Consider the following 13,971-nt stretch of genomic DNA (forward strand, 5'->3'; position numbering starts at 1 on the left):
TCCACGATTCACGTACTTCTTAAACGTTTAATGGCTTAACGGGATAGTAACAGTTATGCACTTGTAAGAGCGATAGGTTTTTTTTTTTTTTTGTTTCTCGATATACATCTAAGCTAATCTCATTCGTATTTCGCGCTTCTTCTCTTGCGTTTGCTCCGTTGTGCCGTACGTTCACTCTTCTATTCCCCCACCCCCGCCAACATTTTTCTCTTTACACGCCTTAAACGAGTGATAACCACGTTAACGTTTCTCCTTCTTTTTCTCTCTCCCTTTTTCTTCGTCGAATAATATATAAATGCTCTTCTCTCTGCCGCTTATTTACAATCACGATTACTTCTTTTTCTTTTTTTTTCTTTTTTTGGCGCGCTCTCCTTCGCCGCCGACCTTACGATTTTACCCCTTACGCGCTACGTGTTCTCAATTTATATACAAAAGATATCGCTATGAGCAACGTCAGTCCGCACGGTTCTGCTGGGTTCACACTGAATTGATCATCAGATGATACCGTTAGATACCGTTGTTTTAACATTTACTAACAGTCTATACAATCGTCGTTTCTTTCGGCGTGTCCAATTTCATCACACCGTCGACTCGAAACGAGATCTGTCGACGGTAACGAAAGCACCATTATTTCGCCTGGTACACAAACATAGATCACCCGATAATTCGTAAAAAGCATCGTCCGTTTCGATTTTACCCTCTCACTGCGTCGAGTGGCGGCACCCTAACACAATTTTCTGTCTCTCCCTCTTCTTTATCGACACACGATTTTCATCTCGTTCACGTTCATCGCACAGGAATGTCTCTTTGTCCAATAGTTGACGAACCACGCGAAACCTCTGTGTCTATTACGTTGGTTACGTAACGTAAATACATTTTCTTCTTGCATGGTCACAACGTCAACGAAGTGGTACGCGCGATACGCGGCCGTGTTACGTTGTTTCCGATCGTCGAGCTTTAAGGATGGTCTCAGATGGGTGTCGGTAGGACCGTGAAATCCTGCAGCGCGGTCTTCACCGTCTCGTATATCGGCCTGTTCGTTTCGTCTGCACAGTAACCGTCGGCGGTGCAGAGTGTCTGCAGCTTCGTCAGGTAACTGTCGAAATTCTCGTGGCCCATCTTCTCCTGCGGTCCGCCCGGGGCGTTCGGTATTCGCACGTGCTCCAACAGCGTGATCATGTTGTCACGCAGCGACTGATAGTACTCGGTCAGGTTGTTGTTTCGCTGGGCAATCGTCGTTGTTTCCTGTAGAAAATGGAACATTTTTAATAGAAACATCGGTCTGTGGTAAACGTGCATCGATTAACTTTAACGATAATAAAAAAAGAAATCTACCGATAGTAACAGTAATATCTACCATACAAATTTTGGATATAGAGAATTTTAAGCTCTGCTATTGGAAGGGAGGGAAACTACTACGACAGCAGTGTGTTCTACGTTAACAACAATTGATACAGACTTCTTACAATTTGGGCTGAAATCGTGATAAACTTGTACTTATTTCACCGTACTTTCTTTAAATTCTAATCAGTTCAACGTTCCATGTGCACGTTGCAGTAGCGTGATCAGTTTCGTACATGAAAGTTTCAGCCCAAAAAATTTCTTATCATATCCTATATTGCTAGCAACCGGAAGTTTCTCTACCATATCTATCAGCGCATGGTAATAATCGATTACCGACTGAGTACAAGCGTACTGACCTTTTCACCTTGCTTCAGCTGGTTCTCCATGGCGGTGATATCGGAGCGCAAGCGCAGCACCTGCGATTCGACCCGAGCGTTCTCTCGCTGGAGCTCCGTGATCTCGGCCTCCAGTGTGTACAGATCCTCGCTCTGGCCACTGGCGGTACCGCTACCACTCGTGTTACCCTGACCCGAACCCACCGCACCCCCGTGAGCCGGACCACTGGTGTCCACTCCTGAAGATAGGACATACACGGTCCATTTTAACAATCTGTCTCACTCTTTCGTTCCTTATATTTTTTTTATTTTTGATTTTCTCGATTCTCAACAGCTTTCAACCCTGTTCTCGAGACTATTTTATTAAACTGTTCATTTCAGTTGGTAATTAATATTACGTATAACGATTAGATGGATATATATAGCAGTCTCAAGAACGCAGGTTCGCTCGAGGAAAATCATCGCAAAGCCCCAAAAGAAGGCTGATTTAAGAAGTCTGATCAACCCAATATCTTGACCGAAGCTCGTTCAAGAGCTCTGTCCACGTTCTATGACGGAAATGACTCGACGTTACAGAGAAAGATAATTACTAGTTTACGTAGTTCTTGACAGGTGTGCGGGATTCATATACAATAAAATATGTGAGAATGTGGCGAGAGCGTATGTAAGTAGCGCCAGGGAAGCTTCGGACAGCGATTTGGGTTGGCCTGTGGTAGTAGGGTAACGGTTTTTCTTTTTTTTTCTTTTTCCTTTTTTTCTTTTTTTTTTTTTTCGTAAAACGAGTAACATTGTCACATTGTAAGCTCGTTTTATCGCGCGACAATGATCGCTTGCTATATAGGCTAGTATACTCTAGAAAGTATCCCAAGTCGCTGCATTAGGAATTTGTCTGAAATGTGGGATCGGTACGGTTTCTTCTGCGAGTGGTTCGTGCTGGAGTGATGGAAAAGAGAGCTCGTCTACTCGTCTGATAATTTTTTCTGTTTCCGTTCATTTTTTTTTTTTTTTGGTTTCACGAGACGAGTGGACTCGTTTAAATCATTGACACAGACGCACGAACCTGACAGGAGTGCCGCAGGAAAACAGAATGATCCGGGACGATGTTAGGGTGATCGGGGGGTAGCGTGAGGTGCCATCATACCAGATAGAAGAAAAAAATGGGAGACACCGAGTGTTGGCTCGTTTACTTTTTTCAATATCGTCGTTCTTTTTTCTTTTTTTTTTTTTATTATTATCACTACAAAAATTCTTGTCAAAATTTTTCTTTTTTTCTTTTTTCGTTTGTAATGTAACGTTAGACGGTATCGATGACCGGATGTTGCCAACACTCGGACGTCATCTCGTAAAAAGTAAAATTACTGGTGTGTGGATCTTGTATGTAACACCGAAAACACATAGAAAAGAAATGGCGAGTACGTCAGTCCCTTACCTTCAAAAGTAAATGTTCTCCTCAAAGCTCAATGACAGGAAAGGAGCTGATCGTGATCCCAGAATAAATCAGAATATATTATTTTTCATTATTATGACATACGGTTGCTTTTTTCTTTTTCTTTTCTTTTCTTTTTTTTTTTTTCTCGTTTGAGATCTTTACATCTTTCTTTTGCTCTTGCACATAAGTAATGTGGGAGTAAGGAGATTCGCGCGGGGGGGGGCCAAATTCGTAAATTGGAGGAAGCAAATGTGAACATACACACGGTGGAAGAAAAGTCGAGGTGTCCAGTTCGAATGCGTTATTTTTTTGTTTTTTTCCTCTCTCTTTCTTTCTCGCTGGTCAATCGAATATTTTTCTCTGTGCATTGTCTCCCTGTTCTCTCTACGTGGAAAATGTGAAATCAAATAAAATCTCGAATAACACCTGGATGCCAATGTATATAATATTTAGAGACGAAGGAGAGCGAGAACGTAACGTAACATTTTAAGTAGAAACGACCAAAAAGAAGTAAACTGAATATACGGGTAGAAGTGGGACGGGAGAAAAAGGACGAGGTTACTCTTGTTGGTATGACAGCACATCATTGCGTGAAGAGTAGAGTATGGCATAGCATAGGATCAAGTATATAAAGGTCTTATATATGCACAAGTTGTTACAAATAAACGTTTAGAAATTTTGTCACGGTCTTTTTTTTCTGTTTTTCCTTCTTTTTTTTTTTTTGTTTGCCATCGACTCGTCCAAAAAGGTAGCAAATCGTTCTCGCGTCACTCGATACTATCGTGGATCTTACATGTTTCGTTAAGAAATTTTTGGGCAGTTTCGATGCAAAATTCAACGAAAGAGAAAAAAAGTTGAACACTGGACGAGTGTGACACGAGAAGAGAATGAAAGGCAAATTTTTCGATGATCATGCCTACTCTACAATTTTCGCTTCTACCCCCATCTCTGGTAGGCAATCACATGTCGCAACATCAGGTCCGTAGCTCGACGTGAATGAGGCCTCGAATTTTTAAACAGTGATTTTCTTGTTCAATTATCAATTTTTCGTCGACTCGTTCACGAAGAGCCAACCTATTTTCGTATACTTTTTTTCGTTTTTTTTTTCTTGTTTTGTTTTGTTTTTTTTTTTTTCGTTTTCCTTCCTCTCTCATTCCTCGATTAATAATGGTGCGCATGGATAATCGAAGTGGTCAACGACATCAGAGGCAGGTCGATCCTCACCGTTGATTCCTTTGCTGTACATGCTCGACATGTCCTCGAACTTTGGCTTCTTCACCGCGTGCCCGGCTATCGGACAACCTGACAGAGATCTGTGAGTGGAGAAGGAGCCGTTTATGTGGCCGATCCCGTCACACCCCGGCGTCGGACAATTTACACCTTCGAACTTCATCGCCGTCGCTGCGGCAACCGCTGCTTTGTGCTGCTCCATAGTACCTCCGGATTCTAATACTCGCGTCTTGTTCCTGTTCGCAATGGGGCAGCCCGATGCGCTGCAACAAGTCGTTGTGGTCGCAATTAAGATGATGTTGTTTCGGCAATTTCGCAAACGTTTGTCTTTTTTTTTTTATACGAAGCGTGGGTTTCTCGTGGGAAGTGATTGTCTCGAGATGAAAAATGTTGGGAAAACTTAAGTTTTCTGCGGTATTCCGAGATATGCGCTACCGTGCATAAGCATTTGGACACTCGACGCGATCTAATTGAAGGTTCATATGTCTTTACTATATTGCGACATTTCTACTTATAATTAGCAACAATGAATGTCGTTGAGGTGTAGAAGATCTAGGACGTAGTACATGGTCATAAATTTACCAACAAATTAAATATTGCGTTCGTCTACGTGTTCACCTGAAATATTGAAATATTCTTCTTTTCGTAGAATTCCATCTATTCTTACTAAATTCTCCACTTTATTTGCACCGAAACATTACATTACCACCCCCATGTTTCACCGTTGGCACAATGAAATTTTCGACAAACACTTGAAGTCGACGCACTCCAACGATTTCAGTTATTGCTTTTTCATTTGTACTAATTCATGTCAAATGTTATTTTCATTGGTATTCATAAACATTGTGTGGGTCGCCTGGGATAAGATCGCAAGCCAAAACTATATTAGAGAGTTTTATTTCAAGTATATTTCCTGCATAGTGTCCAAATACTTATGCACGGTAGTGTAGATGTTAGTTGGTGTTAATATTAACTGGGGTTGAAGCCTTTTGGGTTGACACGCGACAGGAAAAAGTGATTTTTAAGAAATTTTTGATCGAAATTCACTTGGTCGCCTTTAATATTTCTTTGTAATTAAGATGACGTTATTTTGTGAATTTTCAGATATTAGTGTTTTTGCAAGAAATTCGGAAATTGGGAAAATTTAAGCTTTCTAAATCTTCTGAGGTGTAAATATCAGTTGGCGTCGATATTAATTAAGGTTTGACCTTTTTGAAGGGTTGAAACGCGACAGTAAGAATTGATTTCTATAAAATTTGATTTGGTCAACTTTCAGATTTTCCAGTAACTAAGATGGCGTTATTTTATAAATTTCGAAACGTAAGTGTTTTCCCAAGAAGTTCAGAAATTGGGGAAATTTAACCTTTCTACGTCTTCTGAGATATAAGTATCAATTAGTGTTAATGTTAATTGAGATTGAAACGCAATAGCAAAAATTCACTTCCAAAGAGCCATTTATTGAAATTTATTTAGTCACGCTTAGTATTTCACGGTAATTCGTAAAGTTCGAAACATTTGTCTTTTTCTAACAAGCCTACCTATTTCGCACAAGTAATCATTTCGAAATTGCAGAAATTAGGAAAACTTAAGTTTTCCATGTCTTCCAAGATAAAACTCGATCAAGCTTCAATCATTCCAAATTGAGACGCGTCAAAAATTTATTCAACCAAATTACCACCCAACAAGATAATTCATCGTCACTCGATAATTTAATCTTACCAAAAAATATTCTCAATACCGAAAAGAAAAATTAAAAATAATCTTCCACATTCGTCAAGTTACAAGAATAATAAATGTAACAGTTACGACAGTCCTTAATAAATAACCTAATTAAAAAAAGAAAAAAAAGAACAATCTACATTCCAATCAACTACAAAACTGCTATACAATATATATCCTTTCAGAAAAAATAAATTAATCGATATTCAACTTGCCACAAGAAATCGCCAGGAAATCTTACCTGCGATGCGACAAGAATTTGCCAGTGGCATGGCCAGACCCGTCGCAACCGGGGATTGGACATCTGTAGTCCGAAATGCCAACACCACCATTACCCAACACCGTGCAATCCATCCGTACAGAGAGAGAGTGAGCATGAAATGAGCGGAAACCGCTGGTTATTAGTCAGCGTCTTCGCTTTTACGTTAGAGGAAGGCGCGGATAGGGTTTAAAGGGGACACACCGTCTGCCTTTGAAAGGGATGGGGGCTGCCCTTTTCGGTCTACCAGATCTTAGTACGTGCAATGCGGTCAGGAAGATACCCACGTAGCCCTGCGTGCAACGTGCGAACGCGGTGAAAGCTTAAATTGAGATCGCGATTACGTGTAACACACAAGTTGCACAGTTCGCAAGAGACTAGAATCTCCCCCCCGCCCCCTCTCAATTAATCCCATTCCATCTTTCTCTCTAATCTTGATCAAATCAGCCACGAGTCAATTGCGTTGATTTCACGTTAACTCTCGAACGTTAATTACTCTTTCTGCGAATTTTGCTAGTAGATGCAACGCGATCCCACGTGTGCACACACAGGTACGAAAATTAGGAGTTTAGATTGGTCGATTCGAAATGGTGGTTAGGTAATTTTGTCTTAATTCGAGGTGCATAGGGTAATTCCGGGAGAGATGAATCGGCGGGAGAGACGGACCAGGCAAGCATTTCCTACATTATCCGCCATATGCGGAACGCGTCAGTATTCTTTTGTTTTACATTTGTTTTACGGAAAGCGATCGAGCTTGGCTCTCAGTGTTTTCTCTTCCATATCTGGCGGATAACGTAGGAAATACTTGCCTGGTCCATCTCTCCCGCAATTACCCTATCTCGAGGAACGGAGAGAACGAAAGAAGGGTCAGACGATGACAAACCTCAATGGTTCCGAGTCTTGTCCGTCTCGAGGCTTGCTCTTCGGTTTGTTAGCACGTGGACAACCGGACAAACTTCTGTGAGATGAATAATTGCCGGTTACGTGGCCTGAACCGTCGCATCCCGGCGTAGGACACTTCAGTTCTTGAGAGTGTGCTTGGATCTGGGAACGATCGGCTCGCGGACAACCGGACAGGCTGTAAATTGAACAAAAGTTTCTCTTCTTTAGACCCATTCCACGTATACCATGACGATTTTGCGCTACTTTCTTCTACATAGATAACGAGTACAATATTTCAACGATCATCTTTTAGTCGAGGAAAGTTCCGTCGGAGTTAGCGCGATAGCGCAACAATCATCATGGCCAGGATCACGAACGTACACCTCAGAAACATCCAACGATGGCTTCAGCAACACATCGCATGCAAATTACGCGACGTTGCCAAGAAGTCTCGAGTACTTACGTCCGGAACCAGGTACAGTATTCGGGTACTATTAAAACATTCTTTTTTAAGAAGACCTCGATGAGATTTCATTTGACAAATTGAACTTCCATAGAAAATAGAAAATTTCAAAAATTTTGGCGATTCGTCGATCGAAAGTAGGAAATATTTTCGCTCACCGAGATCGTCTAGAGTATCGGGTGCTTATAGATTAAGATCGTTTTAAAATGAAAGCAGCCCTTAAGCACGATTTATACTTGGACGACTTGCCTTGCGTCCAGTTCGAACGAAGACATTGAATAAGGGAGATTCGTTTAGTGAAACGACCCATTCCCTCTCGAGGATGATTTTTTTCAAAAAATGATCGAGTTGAGTCTCTTAGATCGGAACAGCGGGTATATTCCCTGAGGCTAGTCGAGTTAATTGGTGGACGCATAATCGAAACGGGCAATCAACGATGTATAATAATTAGGTAGATAGATGTATATATATATGATAGCATGCAAATGGCAACGCCGTGTTCCAGTTGGATCACTCATGAGGTGTCGCTCGTACGATCGATCGCGTTTCAGGTTCATGTCAATACAAGGTTAGCCTTAACTCTAGGAACACTGAAAGGGAGAGCAGGGAGCACACTCACACCTGACCCCAGTGAAACTCGTCAATTGCCAATTGTCCTTCTTTGTATTTGGAATATTTCAAAGATGTGTGCAACACGTTGCCGAATACGGTGCACTTATGTTACTTCTGGTATTATTTTTTTTTTTTGTATTGCAGTTCTGCTCTGACATGGTCATTGGCAACAGTTCGCTACGAAGCTGCCCACTCGAGGCTGGCGAAGCGGTTGTTAAACGGGCGGGTTTGGTGATATTGTATAAATACATAAATATATAGAGAGAGATGCGTACGAAAATGAATGTCAACCCTTTCACTGCTATCGGCGCTTATGGGCGCTTTGAAAATTTTCTCGCGGTGTGATTTTGATGCCTATAGGCGCAGTGAATGTTTTCTCATACGGTGTCCTTGGCGCCTATAGGCGCTGTGAATATTTTCTCGCGCTGTGACTTTGACACCTATAGGCACTGCGAATATTTTCTTGCGTCTTGATTTTGGCGCCTATAGGCGCTGTGAATATTTTCTCGCGCTGCGACTTTAGCGCCTATAGGCGCTGCGAATATTTTCTCGCGCTGACTTTTGCGCCTATAGGCGCAGTGAATGTTTTCTCATACGGTGTCCTTGGCGCCTATAGGCGCTGTAAATATTTTCTCGCTCTGTGATTTTAACGCCTATAGACGCAGTGAATATTTTCTCGCGCTGACTTCAGCGCCTATAGGCGCTGTGAATATTTTCTCGCGCTGACTTTTGCGCCTATAGGCGCTGCGAATATTTTCTTGCGTTTTGACTTTGGCGCCTATAGGCACTGTGAATATTTTCTCGCGCTGTGACTTTGACACCTATAGGCACTGCGAATATTTTCTTGCGTTTTGACTTTGGCGCTTATAGGCGCTGTGAATATTTTCTCGCGCTGACTTTTGCGCCCATAGGCGCTGTGAATATTTTCTCGCGCTGACTTTTGCGCCTATAGGCGCTGTGAATATTTTTTCGCTCTGTACTTTTAACGCTCATAGGCGCAGTAAATATTTTTTCGCCCTGTGATTTTAACGCCTATAGGCGCTGCGAATATTTTCTCGCGCTGTGCCCTTGGCGACTTTCGGTCTTAATTTAATCCATAATTTTTGCGCTTAGCGCACTTTCATCTTAATTCAATAAAATGACAAATTGAAAAATTTTAACTTCAGAATTTTAAAAAAATTTTAAAACGCCAAAACGAAAGATTTCTCGCGTATCAAAACCTGCCGCAGCGAAAGGGTTAATTACAGTTACAGCTCAAGATAAACTGGTGGAAGCATCGTAGACGCGCGTATACTTCGAGATACGAAGCTGCTCTTCACCGTGATCGTCTTAATGATTTTGCCATCCCTTTTCGTAGGGGTCGGGTCGAAAATAGGGAGCAAATGGTATTTCATTCAACACGAAACTCATCTACACACTCTGGTTATAGTAATATATATCGTACGATAACGTAATAAGAAAATGGGAGAACAATTTGGACAAGTGGATGGTAGAGGATAGAATATTGAATCTGAAAAAAGGTTTACACAAAGAGACAGAGAGAGAAAAATGAAGAAAGGAGAGCGGAGCTGGAAAAAAAGAAAGATAAAGACAGACCGTAGAGATGTAACGAAAGAAAGAAACGAAAAATTGTGTCACATCGTACGCTTAATGTAACAAAATATCTATTTATACCAATGAATGTTCACACGTATATAATAATAATAGATATACAACAATATCGATTAGGTAGAGTATACAAGAGAGGTATCAGCCAGGAAATGAGGGGGGTGGTGATATGGGTACTCTAGACAAAATGATATAGTGTCACAAAACACTTAAGAAGCCACTACGCCACGGACCACCAATATGCAAAACGATGCAAAACCCCATCTATGTTATTTTCTCCCATTTCTCGTGAGAGATCGCACTGAATGTCTGGATGTGTTCGTATAGGGAGATATGTCGACTTGTGTGTTTCATGGAACGAAATTTTCAAACATGGGAACCGAGCTACTTAAGGAATTTTGCTTCAGGTTCACGTAACAAGGATCCAGGAAATAATCGTGTGTAAGTTTCCAATGGTAATGTGTGTGTATGTACCGTATACTACAGTGGGTGATCAAATTAATAGAGCCACCTGCAAAGAATTAATTAATTTTTAGACGAAAGCCTAGTTACACACTTGGCAACACTTTAGGCAATATTATCCGCCATATCGACGTTATTTTGCATGAGTAGGTGCTGCCAGTCGCAAATTGGCAACTGCGTGTTACAGTTTCATTGATTTATAGATCACGAGCATTTGAATTTTTCTTATCGTATTTTCACTGCTTATAGTCTACAGTAAATTACTTAAAATGTATCAAGGCGGTAATTGCAGCAAAAAGTGGCGCTACTTATTGTCACTTCTCACCTGTATCTTTCACAGCTAAATAAGCTAAGTTTAACTTCCTACCTGAATAATTCAATTAAAAATTATTCAGAGTAAAAACCTTGATATTGTGATTTTACTTCTATACAGACCCAAAAAACATATTTCTCGTACTGGGGCTCTAATAATTTCATCGCCCACTGTATGTATGTGTGTCTGTGTAAGATGTTCAGCGTGCGTGCTTGCGTGCTGCATCGCTATATCAATATATAAATGATACACAACGGGATGTCATCGTCGGAATGTAAAATGTCAGTGTCAATGTCAATGCTGCCTTGCCTTCTGTGGGTAGCGTAGTTTCCCGAGACATGACCCATGCCATCACAGGACGACGTGGGGCACTGTATCAGCTCCTTGCCATCGCGACCACGGGGGGCGGGCCGAGGCGCGAAATTCAAAGAGTGCCGCCTCATATTCATACTGCACCGAACAACATCAACACAATGAGACACTCTGAACACGATTGCTCGTCTCTCGTATGCCCGCACCTTCTCCAATGCTTTCTTAATCGATCGACTAATCGCGCGCCCATTTGCAACGTCGTACAATGGATGACCGTGTGTGATTATTGTAATTAGTTATTTTTTAGCTAGACCTCCTTCGTTCGTATCCTCGACACTGATATACCGGGTGTCCCGTAAGAAGCGATAAAAATGGTGACAAAGGTCCTTGGTGATTTTCAATGAAAAATAAACGGAAAATGCGGAATATTTTTTTTAGGAAAGTTCGGTTTTCGAGAAAATTGAGTTCGAAGATTCTCTCGATCAGTAGTGCTGATAATTAGCGGTAATTTTACATTTCGTAAAGAAATAGTGTCGTGGAAGAATCGTAAAAGCTTCAAAATTAAAACGTCAAAATTCCATATCGCGAGGTCGCGATTCTCCGACTAAAAAATCAAGGATTTCTATGCGTTGACGGGAATGTCGCTTCCAACAATTCACTCAGTAGTGTAAATTAAAATTAAGAAAGTCAATCCTCTCCGGGTAAACGAAAGAATCGTAGAAAAGCTTTAAAATTAAAACGTCAAAATTCCGTATCGTCGGTCCACGATCCTCTGACTCAAAGATCAAGGATTTCCACGCGTTAACGAGAATGTCACTTCCAACAATTCATTCGGTAACGTAAATTAAAATTAAGAAACGCGACAATAAACACATTACCAACACTGATCACGACAAACACTTAAACTCGATTTTCTCAAAACCGAAGCCTGACACAAAAAAATTCTATTCCCCATTCTCAACTTATTCGTTCCCCCAGAATCACCCGCCACGAGACACACCCGGTGTATCCAAAGAACGACGAGCGCACCCCGTGACAAAGTTTCGATAAAAAATTTCCTCCGGCGATAATAACGAGGACAGAACGACGGAAAGCGGTTTAATCTGCAAGGCTGGGAACATCCAGCGTTGCTCCGGACATCCAGGGTACGAGCGTGGGCCAGAACGCAATCGCTGCGTCGCGTCGTTACAGAGCTCTGGATAGCAACCGGAAAGTTTTATTGCGCTCGGCAACTTTTCCTTCTCGGCTCGGCCGAGAGAATGAGAGAGAGAGAGAGAGAGAGAGGGAGGGATTCCCCGTGTGTACGTACAGCGGGCGTGATAGCGACATATGAGAGAGAGAAAAAAAAATGGCGAAAAGTTCGCGGCACCGCGCGCCGGTCGGTGGAGAAAGAGGCAGGAAGAGGCGCAGCAGCACGAGGAGGAGGAGGCAGAAGGAATATACGCGGATCAGAACACGAGAGAGGAGAGCAGTTTGCTTCTGCTTTTTTCTCTCGTCTCCTCGTAGTCTCGTAGATGAACCAACTACCGCCGGGCTATGAGAGAAGCCTCGAAAAACCTCGATGGCCCTTGAGTAGCCGCGATATTGCCGGCCAACCGAGCCAACGGATGCGGACTTGAGTGCAATTCACCCGGCACGGCCCCCCGGAATCCTACTGCCTTTCGTATTTTCCCAGCCTCCGTCTAACCACGACTTCTCTTCTGTCTTCATACGAACGATAAGTCCTCGCGTCTGTCCGTTTACTCGACTACCATCGTCGCGATTTCGTGAACGATCGGGGACTGATGAATTTAATCGACGTTCACTTATGGGGAAGAACGGGATGACCGATCCTTGAGATGTATGTATTTTTTTTTTTCAGGGGTTTTATTGCTTCGTAAGGTTTATTGCGTTCTGAAGGAGCTACGATGAGCTTCGGAGGAGAGCTCGATGTGATTATCGTTCGAGGGCTGTTGATGTTGTACAGAAATATTGGGACGAATTGTTAATTTTGCCGGGGAAGTGCGAAGCCTGGGCAATGTACACTCTGTCTAAGCAATGCTTAATGGGTAACGATTTGAAAATGGCGTTTTAGACTTTGTCTTTAACACAGATTTAGGCAAAGTTTTGATTATTAGTTTGGGGTAGGTTCGCCTTGCGGTCGTTGAAAATTTGTTGAGAGCATGAAAAATAATGCTTTAAATGAATAATAAAGATTGTGAGGAGTAAAGTCTTTTGGGGAAAAGTTGCCAAACGAAGAAAGAAAATCTTAAAAATAAGATAAGAAATGAAAAGTTTGGGTAAATTCGCGGCAATGCGTACATTGCTTCGGTAGAGTGTACGTTGCTGGATTTTACACTTCACCGGTAAAATTGACGCGCTGTAATTAAAGGGATTTTATATACGTTCCTTCTCTAATTCTTGAGATAACAGCTTCATAGCACACTAAATCACTGGTAAAAAAAACTGATAAGAAAGAGTAACGTCACTTCCTAAGAAAAAACCCAGGATACGCTAGAAAATAGTTTCATACCACAGATTCGAAGTTGCAAATGTATACCAACGCTGTACAAATATTTCCAAAAACAATTTACTCGCGATCTAACCCACTTTCCGCTTAAAAACCCATTCGATTCTAAACTTAAGAACGAGACTCGTAAGTACCCAAAATTCACGGCATTGATATAAAATTGGCCCGAAGCGTGATCGTTACTTTTGCATCGTTCATCTTGAAACTGCAACGAAATTCCACGCGTAACCGCCCCAAGTGTCAACTTTCCCCGAAGAATCTCGGCAACTTCGTCGAACGGACGCGCGGAATTCCGGGTTGGGCGGAGATTAGAAAAGAGAGGAAAGCAGTTTTGCCGGAGGTATCCGTGGTGCATTTCAAGGGTCTAACCTCGACGGGACGACGCGGGTCTCGCCCCATAATCCAGTGCGGTGGCAACTGATTATACCCCGCCTCCCCTTTCGACCTTATCCACCCTTGGCAGCTCACCGTCCCCCTCTCCCCTGCCCCCCTCA

The 13,971-nt window shown here is 42.1% G+C and overlaps 1 protein-coding gene across 1 annotated transcript in view; it reads right to left on the reverse strand.

The window, feature by feature from the left end:
- Positions 1-969: 969 nt before the first annotated feature.
- Positions 970-13,971, reverse strand: part of LOC108578463 — a 112,254-nt gene continuing 99,252 nt past the window's right edge. Inside the window, exons 12-17 of the mRNA XM_017941810.1 lie at positions 10,966-11,106; positions 7,200-7,394; positions 6,299-6,361; positions 4,333-4,601; positions 1,701-1,918; positions 970-1,245 (exon numbers count right to left, since the gene is read on the reverse strand). Coding sequence (XP_017797299.1) covers positions 970-1,245; positions 1,701-1,918; positions 4,333-4,601; positions 6,299-6,361; positions 7,200-7,394; positions 10,966-11,106 — 1,162 coding nt within the window. The remainder of the gene's footprint in view (positions 1,246-1,700; positions 1,919-4,332; positions 4,602-6,298; positions 6,362-7,199; positions 7,395-10,965; positions 11,107-13,971) is intronic.

This window comes from Habropoda laboriosa, unplaced genomic scaffold (genome assembly GCF_001263275.1).
Source record: "Habropoda laboriosa isolate 0110345459 unplaced genomic scaffold, ASM126327v1 scaffold59, whole genome shotgun sequence".
Classification (NCBI taxonomy): domain Eukaryota; kingdom Metazoa; phylum Arthropoda; class Insecta; order Hymenoptera; family Apidae; genus Habropoda; species Habropoda laboriosa.